Source organism: Athene cunicularia, assembly GCF_003259725.1.
Source record: "Athene cunicularia isolate RWA chromosome 17 unlocalized genomic scaffold, athCun1 chr17_part1, whole genome shotgun sequence".
NCBI lineage: Eukaryota > Metazoa > Chordata > Aves > Strigiformes > Strigidae > Athene > Athene cunicularia.
In genome coordinates this window covers 6,787,337-6,797,569 of record NW_020799122.1, presented here as the reverse complement: position 1 = coordinate 6,797,569, position 10,233 = coordinate 6,787,337, and the positions used below count along the sequence as shown (strand labels likewise).

At 60.4% G+C, this 10,233-nt stretch overlaps 1 protein-coding gene across 2 annotated transcripts in view; it reads left to right on the top strand.

Moving 5' to 3' along the window:
- The window catches only part of SH2D3C (SH2 domain containing 3C), a 23,985-nt gene extending 13,913 nt beyond the window's left edge, over window positions 1–10,072 (top strand). For both annotated transcript variants that reach the window (XM_026860207.1, XM_026860208.1), the window contains 9 exons: window positions 3,241–3,369; window positions 3,658–4,106; window positions 5,772–5,896; window positions 6,240–6,814; window positions 7,027–7,142; window positions 7,345–7,516; window positions 8,266–8,377; window positions 9,023–9,229; window positions 9,367–10,072. In XM_026860207.1, the coding sequence (XP_026716008.1) occupies window positions 3,241–3,369; window positions 3,658–4,106; window positions 5,772–5,896; window positions 6,240–6,814; window positions 7,027–7,142; window positions 7,345–7,516; window positions 8,266–8,377; window positions 9,023–9,229; window positions 9,367–9,542 (2,061 nt within the window). In that variant the 3' untranslated portion in view covers window positions 9,543–10,072. The remainder of the gene's footprint in view (window positions 1–3,240; window positions 3,370–3,657; window positions 4,107–5,771; window positions 5,897–6,239; window positions 6,815–7,026; window positions 7,143–7,344; window positions 7,517–8,265; window positions 8,378–9,022; window positions 9,230–9,366) is intronic.
- The last annotated feature ends 161 nt before the right edge of the window (window positions 10,073–10,233 follow it).

The window sequence follows — 10,233 nt, the reverse complement described above, 5'->3', positions numbered from 1 at the left end:
GCTGCCCCCATTGCACCGCAGCACCAGAGGATTCCCCAGCCCCAGGACTGTGAAGGAGCCCATCAGGGTGCTGAACGCGAAGTGACGGAGGAGCTCTCCTTTCTTCAGCCAAGCCAGCTTGGCTGCTGGTTGGAATTCCTCAAGCAGAGCTTGGCATCATCTCTGGCAGCTTCTGAGCTGGTTTGTCTGGTGCGGCTGGTTCGGAGAACCGCTCTAATCCCCGCTTCTTCGCGCTCAGCTGGAGGAGGCCTTGGGGCTCTCTCCGTGCAAGAGACCAGCCCCACGCACTCGAGCTAGGTGTGAGTAGAAGTCAAGGCTTTTCCCCACACCCAGCCCACTAGCATGCAAGACCTCACGTCGGGTCGTACATCTTTTGATGTCCTCTTGGCGCAGCCGAGAGTGCCAAGCGCTGCCCTTTTCAGCGCGGCACTCAGACATCCGCTTACACGCTCCTGACAGCGCTCGGCTGGCCTGCACCGCCTTGCCACGCCGTGCCTTGCCAGCACCCGCGCCTCGGCGCCCGGCCAGCTGGCAGCCTGCGAGCCGGCCTCCTCCGAGACACGCTACCGAGCGGAGCAGAGGAAAGTCAATCGCTGCTGAAGGGCTCGGGGGCTGGAGGAAGCGCATCCCTCCACAGCACGTGGGTCTTTTGCACCAAGGGCTTGCAGCGAGCCCAGCTCCCACACGGAGGAGGAGGAAGCCAGGTGATTCTGGCAGCAATTAGCATGTGTTGGAAGAGCGTGAGAGACTCATAACGAGGACCAATCCCCAGAGTCACATCGCACCAAGGAAAAGGGCTCTGCATGATCAGTCCCCTGCTGCCTCCCCAGCTAAAACCAGTGGCCTCTTGGTGGCCGTGCCCAGCTGAGGAGCCGAAGGGACAGTGCCCTCCCCCTGGCTGGAGAAGGTGGCTCGCAGCACCCTCCGCTCATGACTAGCCTCCCTCCCCCACCTGCAAGATGTAAAACCTCCCTCGCCTCTCCCAAACCTCCTGTTCTCTCCTGCTAGCTTAGCACCTGGCCCCTGGCATGAATGCCAGCCGGCTGCTGCCCAAATCCAGGCTTGGAGACGCCGGGCGCTGCTCAGCTGGGTTTGTGTTTGTTATTCTGCGCATTTGCATGGGAGGATTTGGGGGAAAACCCAGATGTACAGTGCTGAGCAGAACAGGCACTAATCCCCGCTCCAGGGGTGGTGGGGGCAGCACCAGCTCCAAACCACTCCCGGCTCAGCTCCGATGCCTTTAGCCTGCACAGTCAGGAGAGGCTCCTGGGGGATCCCTCTGTGCCCCAGAGTTTGGGGTGAGCCACGCCACAGGGAAGGTGCCACAACCAAGGGTCCCCCACCGCTGCTCTGCCGAGCCAGGTCTGCTCAGTGGCAGTGGATGGGTTGTCATGGAAACGGCATCTGCTCGGCCTTGGCCCCCCGGGAGGCAGCCGGACCCTGGCAGCATCCGCTGGCTACCATTTATTTTTAATAGGGTTCAGCGGCACCGGGTGGCTTTGTCTCCACGAGAGCCCCAGCATGACAGTGGGCGCTCGGCTCCCCACAACCCTCCGTCAGGATGGGACAACCCACATGTCTCCTGGTTCAGGTTCCCGCAGCTCCAGCAAGTGGGGCTCTCTCATGAAGAGGGTAAACACGGTGGGATAAGCAAGTCTGAGTTCAGTCCGTAGTGTTTTCACAGGCTGTTCCCACTGTCCCAGCACATTTTGACTCAAAAGGAGCTGGGAAGGGAGGAACAGGGGCAGGTCCAGGCTGGTGAGGGCAAGCCCTGGAGAGCACAGTCCATCGCACAGGCCCTTTGCAGCCTCCTTCCCCCTCCCCAGGCTGGAGCAGGGTCCCCGGGGCAGCATCGCTGCCTGGCTTGGCTGGTGAATGCAGCTACCACAGGAGATGGAGCACCTTCCCTGGGAAAGGGGGAGACCTGGGGTCAAGCTTCTGCTGCGGGACTGGGTGGCGTGCCAGGAGCACCCCAAGAGCAGTGGGTACAAGGCAGGAGAGCAGCATGGTGCTCTACGCTTTCCCCTGCTCACAGCTGCTAGAGGAGCAGAGGGAATTAATATGGGAGGCAGAGGATGAGGTGCTGGGCAAAGGATCCAGCTCCGAGGCAGGTCCCCAGTGCATTGGCATGGGGCTACAGCCCCCAGCACTCTGGGGGACCAGCTGCCACGCAAGGCCAGCCCTGAGTGCCAGCCTACTCCTCTGGCAGCGCCAGAGCAGTGTCAGCAGGGTTTCAAGCCCGTGCCTGTCCTCTGAGACACCAGCAGCATCCTGCCCTAACAAGCGCCAAGGACCTGGGCCAGCCTACGGTGCCTCCTCGACGGTGGTGAGCCAGGCCATGCTCACGGTGGAACAGGACACCCCAGTAGCCCTGTCCAAGCTCCCCAGTCCGTGGCAGTGGCACACATGTCCCCCTTGCAGGACAGCACACATCTGGGGTGCGGGGAGATCCCAGGAGTCCTGGCTCCCAGGCTCTGCTCCTCCACACAGCGCTGCCCATCTCAAAGCCACCGCACCAACTGGAGGAACTGGCCTCATGCACAGAGCATGCAGGAACCCTGAGCCTACACCCACGTCCCCAAACAAGCACCAGCTTCACCCTGCCGGCAGCTCGGCATCCTCTGGGAACGCGGGCCAAGCGGCAGCAGGAGACATGACGCCATCCCTTATCTCTCCAGGGGAAGGGAGGGGGCAAATTGCCTCCTCCAGGCTCAGGTGCACCAGTGTCAGTAAAAGCTAATTTCGATGCAGAAGGTTCCCTTTACGTTTGTCATTACTATTCATGCCACCATTCATGCCACCATCAGGCTAAACGCAGCGGGTTAACACTTTGGAGGAGGGACCACAGTGGGTGTTTCAAGGAGGAGGAATAATGCAGGTTTCCTCCTGGAAGAGTGTTTCCAGTGGAGGCTCAGCCCTGGAGATGTTTGAGAGGGAGCTGAGGCAGGTTTTCTCCTGCCCAACCACACTCAGCTCTGAGCTGGGACATGCCAGAGACAGTGTGGTCAGGCATGATGGGGACATGCCACCAGGAGACCCTCCAAGTGCTCCACAATCCACAAAGCAGCAATCCTCACACCCAGCTCTGAGTTACCTGTCCCCTGGGGACAGGTCTGCTCCGTGCTGTGAAAAGTCCTGCAGTCCTCACGTGGGGACCCTGCCAGCCCATCCCAGAGCCAGCCCATCCCTCCCAGGGCCTGCACTGCTGCACTGGCTGATACTCTCTCCTCCCCTGTACAGTTCTCCAAGGAGAAATACATCCTCGACTCATCACCGGAGAAGCTTCACAAGGAGCTGGAAGAGGAGCTGAAGCTGAGCAGCACCGACCTGCGCAGCCACGCTTGGTACCATGGCCGCATCCCCCGGGAGGTGAGGAGGGGAAGGTGGGTGGCTCCGGGCGCCCTTTGCTTGGGCTGCTCAGGGAGAGCACCCCAAGGCCACACAGAACCGCCAGCCTGTCCTGGGAAAGCCTCTTGGCAAGGGCTTTGTTAGCTCTGAGCTGCCTGGTTTTGCCACGGGAAATGCCCTTCTGTGGCTCAGAGCCAGGGGCAAAGGGAATGAGCCAATGTCCCAAATAACACCCCAGTGGAGCATCCACCCGTGCCCCTGGTCCATCCAGGGTGGCTGTGCCTGAATGGCTGCCCTGTCCCCTGCCAGGTGTCAGAGAGCCTCGTGCAGAGGAACGGCGACTTCCTCATCCGTGACTCGCTCACCAGCCTGGGCGACTACGTGCTGACATGCCGCTGGCGCAACGAGCCCCTCCATTTCAAGATCAACAAGGTGACGGTCAAGTCCAGCGAGGGCCATACCCGTGTCCAGTACCTCTTCGAGCAGGAGAGTTTTGACAATGTGCCTGCCCTTGTCCGCTTCTACGTCGGCAACCGCAAGGCCATCTCCGAGCAGAGCGGAGCCATCGTCTACTGCCCCATCAACCGCACCTTCCCCCTGCGCTACCTGGAAGCCAGCTACGGGCTGGCCAACGGCAAGCATGGGGGATCCCACAGCCCCGCCACCCAGAAGGGGGGGCACATCAAGAGGAGGAGCATCACCATGACAGATGGCCTAACAGCAGACAAGATCACCAGGGCTGAGGGGTGCCCAACCAGGTGAGCACACGGTCTCATCCCGGCTCAGCTGGGCAGAGGACCAGCCCCTGGGAAAGAGTCAGGGCCACACTTGGTCCCTGCTCCCTGGGCACAGGGCAGGGGTTTGGGGATGGAAACCATCCCCACTCGGGTGCGGAGAGGGACCAGCAAAGGTATGGGGGGAGGAACTGGGATTTTCTTCCTGGCCAGCTGCCAGCCACACTGAGCCACCACAGCAGACACCCGGTAAGCAGACATGACTTTAGCATCACAGGCCAGAAGCCAGAGTGTTTTACAATTACCCAGTCCAGGATTACCAGCATGTCAGGGCTTGTCAGAGCCAGAGAGCCAAGCTTTCCCAGGCAGATGTAAGGGGAGAGTCAGTCCTGGCCACCAAGAGGGCATTTGTTGATTTATTTTTGAAGGGCCCTTTTAGTTTTAGAGCCCTTTACATTCAGCTGGAGCATTTTTTACTAGGCAGAACTGAAAACATGATGAGCAGGAGATTGATGGAGCTGTGCTGATGGGGATCTGCGCAGCCCCCAGATCACAGCCTCCACATGTTAACCTTAGAGCAGTTGGGCTTTTCTGGAGGTGGAGAGGAGATTTCCTCTGCAGAGCTTGCTTTTGGCAGCCCCAGGCTGCCCAGAGCCTGGCAGGGAAGGCTGAGCCACACATACATCCTCACAAAGAGCCAAGGGGGGACCCACCTACTCCTGTCTCCCCAGCGGGACGCAGCCTGTCAAACCAAGCCGCTTTCTCACCGCCCTGACCTTCTCAGCCCAAGGGCAGGGTTAGAGTGTGCCAGCAGAAAACAGGCAACCAACTGTACAACAGGGAAGAGGAAAACACTCAGACTTCCAGGAAGAACATATGTGTTTCCAGAAGAGCCCAGATCCATCAGTCTTTCCTCACCACTCACCTTTTCCCCGAACCCCTCATCACTGCCACTGCTCTCCCATCCTCCCACTGCAGAGGCACAGTGGTCAAGACCAAACACATCACAGCAGCCCAGCCCTCACCCATGGCAGGGAGGACAGTGAATTACTTGCAAACCTTCTTGTGCTCAGACACCACCACCCCCCCCAGACACAGCATCTTTTGCAACACCATTGCCACATGGTGTTTGCATCAGGCCACAGCTTCTGCCCCACCAAGACCTCCTTGCTTGCCGTGTGGCTCCCGGAGCACCCACACTGCAGCTCACCAGCCCAGGCACCTCACTGCCTTCGCCAGATGCCTGCTGGGCTCCAGGTCCAGCTTCCAGGCACTTTCCCAACATAGCTCTTGAGTGAAAACAGAGTAATGCACCCACCATCAGATACCACCTTGCAGCACAACCCCAGAAAACTACCCCAACAACTTCTTTGCCAGAGCCACTTCCCCACAGCATCCTGGAGCCATCTCCATCATCTCCCCTGTCCAATTTGATGAAGCTCCCCAGAGATGGGGCTGTCTCTGCTTTATATAGGTCCTGACCCTACAGAAATGCTCCCAGCTGCCTGAGGAACTGACTGCTCACTGCTCCAGCTGAGCTTGTTGTGGTTTCAGTTCGTTATGGGTAGTTGTGGAAGGGGGTGATGATCTGAGGGAGGTGATGGGGCAGCAAACCCTCATCCCAACCCCTCTGCCCTTGCCGGGGTCCTGTTTGCCGGGACTAACCTGCCCCATCTACCCCCTCTCCAGCGTGTCCCTGCCCCACCACAGAGACATCATTCGCAACTGTGCCGTCAGCGTGGACCAGATCCAAGACCTGCACTCCCCAATGTCCCCCATCTCCGAGAACCCAGCGTCACCCGCCTACAGCACAGGTAGGCATCATCCCTCCATCCCACTGGGGAGGTGGGTCAGGCTGCGCTTGGCATGGATGTGATGCAGGGACCTGGGGAGGGGGATGGAGCTGGCTGTAATCACTCCACGCTAGCAAAACCTTGTCCGGCTCTTTGCATGGCAAACTGTCCTGATGGAGGGCTTGAGCTGAGGATGAGCTCTCAGCCAGTCCTCAGCCACAGCACTGTGCAGCTGAACTGGGACTGACTGTTCGGGCAGCAGGGCTTTCCCTGAGCTCCACATCCGTGGGCTGCTGCATCCGTGGTCCCTACGCACGTGCGTATCTCCAGGCTCTGCTAACAGGGTCTCCTCTGCTCCCTACAGTTACACGGCTAAAGCCACAGGCCTGTCAAGCGGCCGGGATCGCCCCGGCCTCTCCAGTCATAAGAAGGTCCAGCGAGCCCCAGCTGTGCCCAGGGAACAGCAAACCTCTGCCAGACGCTGCCCACAGCACCCACTCGACTCCCTGCCATGGGTATGCCCGTGCCTCCCCCTCTCCCTCCGTGAACAGCTACAGCGACCCGGACACGGGGCACTACTGCCAGCTCCACCCCACCTCGCCCATCAGCAGAGACCGGCCAGCTCATGACACCAAGCAGCTGCCAACAAAGAGCTACGTGGAGAGGCTAAAGGTGGAGGAAGGACAGAGAGGGACTGTGGAGAACAGCTCTGGGGAAGCAGAGGCAGGGCACAGGCTGAAAGGAGAGCTGGACTTCAGGGGCTTTGTGCCCCCCACCATGGAGACAACCTCCTCCTTCAACCCCGCGGCCTTCCAGTCCCTGCTCATCCCCCTGGAGAACAAACCCCTGGAGATGGCCGTGCTCAAGAAGGTCAAAGAGCTGCTGGCAGAGGTGGATGTGAAGACCCTGGCCAAACACATCACCAAAGTGGACTGCCTGGTACGGCCGGGGCCAGGCGGGAGGGACAGGCACCGCTGCCCTCTGATCACTCTGGGTTGGCAGGGGATTGGAGCACCCCCGAGCATCGGGGCATCCCCAAGCATTGGAGCATCCCTGCTGGGCCCTGCTGGGGCAGGCAGAGGCTGGGCTGGGGCAATTATCAAAATTCCTCAATCAACAAAAGTCTAATCAGCTCTCACCTTTCTTGCCAGGTCGCTCGGATACTGGGTGTGACAGTGGAGATGCAGCGGCTCATGGGAGTGAGCTCGGGCATGGAGCTGCTCACCCTGCCCCACGGCCACCAGCTGCGCCTCGACCTGCTGGAACGGTACGGCAACACCACGGCAGGGCTGAGCCCACCGGGCTCCCCCGCACGACACAGCCCGGCTCCCCTGGGGTGTCCCCAGCTCGGCACGGCAAGAGGGGGAGTCCGCTGCCCCTCCCGGGGGGTGTGGAGGAGCCCTGGCTGAGCCCCGGGAGCATCCCCAGCCCCCCGTGCTGACCCCACTCCACATCTCGCCCCACGGCAGGTTTCACACCATGTCCATCATGATCGCCGTGGATATCCTGGGCTGCACGGGCAGCACAGAGGAGCGGGCGGCCCTGCTCCACAAAACCATCCAGCTGGCCGCCGAGCTGAAGAGCACCATGGGGAACATGTTCAGTTTTGCAGCGGTGATGAATGCCCTGGAAATGACACAGGTACAGGGGTGCTCCCTTTGTCCTTGTGGCCTGGACTCAGCCCCCTCACCCAAAATGCCCCCTTATCCCTCTCCCTGTGTTCTGTGGGTTCTTTCACCTTTGGGGTGGAGGGAAGGGGAAAATGCCCAGGGTAGGAGGCGTGGAGCCACATCTGCTGGGGTGTAAGCAGGGAAAGGGAATAGCTGTCCCCTCCGCAGAGCAGACAGCCCAGTCCCGCCGGGATCCGATTGTTTTTCGGTGGTTGGGCTTTTTGTTTTGTGCTGGGCTGTGTTCCTGGGAGGAAATGAATCTGCCCTCCGGTACAATACAAATCAGTCTCAAGGCTGTGGCAGCAGCGTCTCCAGGCCACACTGCTCCCTTTGGAAGATGAAAGGAGATTAAAATTCAATTTTAAATCGAGCCCAGCTGGGAAGTCTTGCTTCCTGCCTGCACAAAGGAGGTGGAACGGCTGCCCCCTCCCTGTGTCTCATCTTCCAGGCCGATGCGACGTGGGGAAGCTGCTTTCCTGGGGCACAGGGAGGGGGGAGAAGTCTTGAACCCAGCCTCAGTGCCAGGGATGTGCCGTCTCTGGGCATGAGTGCTGGTGGAGGAGGCTGTTTTGGGGAGCAGCAGGCACTGCTGTGTGCAAGACTGGGGACCACGGCTCAGGGCCAGGCTGGGCCCCCCTGGGAGCACCCTGGGAGCCCAGAGCTTGGTGCCCGGGCACTGTGCTACCCCCAGCAGGCTCCATCTACCCCACCTACTTTCAGATTGCCCGGCTGGAACAGACCTGGATGGTGCTGCGGCAGCGGCACACGGAGGGCGCGATTCTCTATGAGAAGAAGCTCAAGCCATTCCTGAAGAGCCTGAACGAAGGGAAAGGTAACAGGAGCAGCTCCCCTTCTCTCCCGCCTGCCTGCTCCTTCCCGCTTTCTCTGGGCACGGCCTCACTGGAGGGGGATGTGTTTAAGAGCTCTGACCCTCTTCCAGCCAGTGCCAGACACTTCCCCTCTAGCTGCTGAACCACCCCAGCACCCAAGGAAGCATTTCATAACAAAATAAAACCAGCAGCTGGGCACAAACACAACTCAGCTGAGCCAAATCCTTGTGCTCACGTGGCAGTGCGTGCCAAGCCGAGAGGACAGGGCAGCCAGTCGGGAAAGATGAAAAGCCATTTCTCCCCAACGCCCAGTGCTCTGGGCTCTGCAAACCTGCTCCCCATCACAGCCCCGGGAAATGCAGACACAGCCTGAGCAGGGACAGCAGCGTTCCCCTCCCAGCACAACCAGAAAGCCCAGCTGGGAGAAGCTGGTGTTGAACAAGACGATGGCCCCGGGCACAGCGATCACAGAGCCACAGCCGCTGCTGTGCTACAGCTGAGCCTTAAAGCCTCTCCCAGGAGCATGGTGGCAGCCCGGCTTCTCAGGCTGTGTGGCCACCTGAGCACTTCACGGGGCCAGGGCAGATGGGGAGGGGGCTGCAGGGGCACGGGACCGCGTGGGGTCCTCAGGGTGCTTCTTTTTGCAGAAGGGCCGCCACTGACCAACACCACCTTTCCCCACATCGTGCCCCTGGTGACTCTTCTGGAGCGAGATGAGGCTCTCACGGACAGCCCCGAGCCCTGGGAGACCACCGACAACAGCGTGGAGGTGGTCATGGCCCACCTGGAGGCAGCACGGATGGTGGCCCACCACGGCGGGCTCTACCACACCAATGCTGAGGTGAAGCTGCAGGGTAAGCAATGGGGACAGCAGAGCCCCTTTCCCTCTGCCAAATTCACAGTGTTCAGCTCCAGCCCAGCACCAGATGGAGCATCCCATAGGCACAGGGTCACCATCCCATCCCGGGGAACTGACTCTCCCTCTCTGCAGGTTTCCAGGGCAGAGCAGAGCTGCTGGAGGTCTTCAGCACCGAGTTCCAGCTGCGGCTGCTCTGGGGCAGCCGTGGGGCCGAGAGCAGCCAGGCTGAGCGCTACGAGAAGTTTGACAAGGTCCTCACTGCCCTGTCCCACAAGCTGGAGCCGGCGGTGCGCTTCAGCGAGCTGTAACCCCCCAGATGCTGGGAGACCCCCCCCAGCTCCCAGCCAGTCCCCCCAGTGGCTGTGGGGCAAGGGATGGGGCCAGACACCCGGCACCAGGAGGAGGAGAGATGGCCCAGAAAGGCGCTGGGGCACGGATCAGCAATTCTGAGACGAAGAGGAGGAAAAGCAGCCACCTCCTATGTACCACCCACCTTCTTGGGACATAGCATAGTCCACACCACTGCCCCGAGGGATGGGGACAGTGTCGGGGCAGGCCAGCACCCCGGTGTCCACTATCCAGCCCTGCTGAGGTCCACGACTACATGGTGCCCCTCACCTCGCCCTTCGGTTTTGTTTCTTTTCCATCTCTGTCTTGCCCACGGCTGCTGGATCCTGCTTGTAAATAGGTCTTCACGATCGCTTCTCGATGTACAGACTTGTGAAGGACAGTTGTTGTAAATAATTAGGCTCATTCATTTCGTCTTGTAAATACGTGTACATATCTCATGGGTTCGGTTCTTACACACAATAAACTTTTATGCTGTTCCTCAAGGGGATCCCCTCGCCCGTGGGTGTCATTTAAACAAGTCCTGGCCCTCTCGGGAGAGCAGAGCCCCGGGGCAGGGCTGGTGGGGCGGGCCCAGCCCTGCGTGGCCCCAGACCCCTTGGCTGGGGCTGCCCTGACCCCGCTCCGCAAGGGGGCACCGGGGGCCCGGAG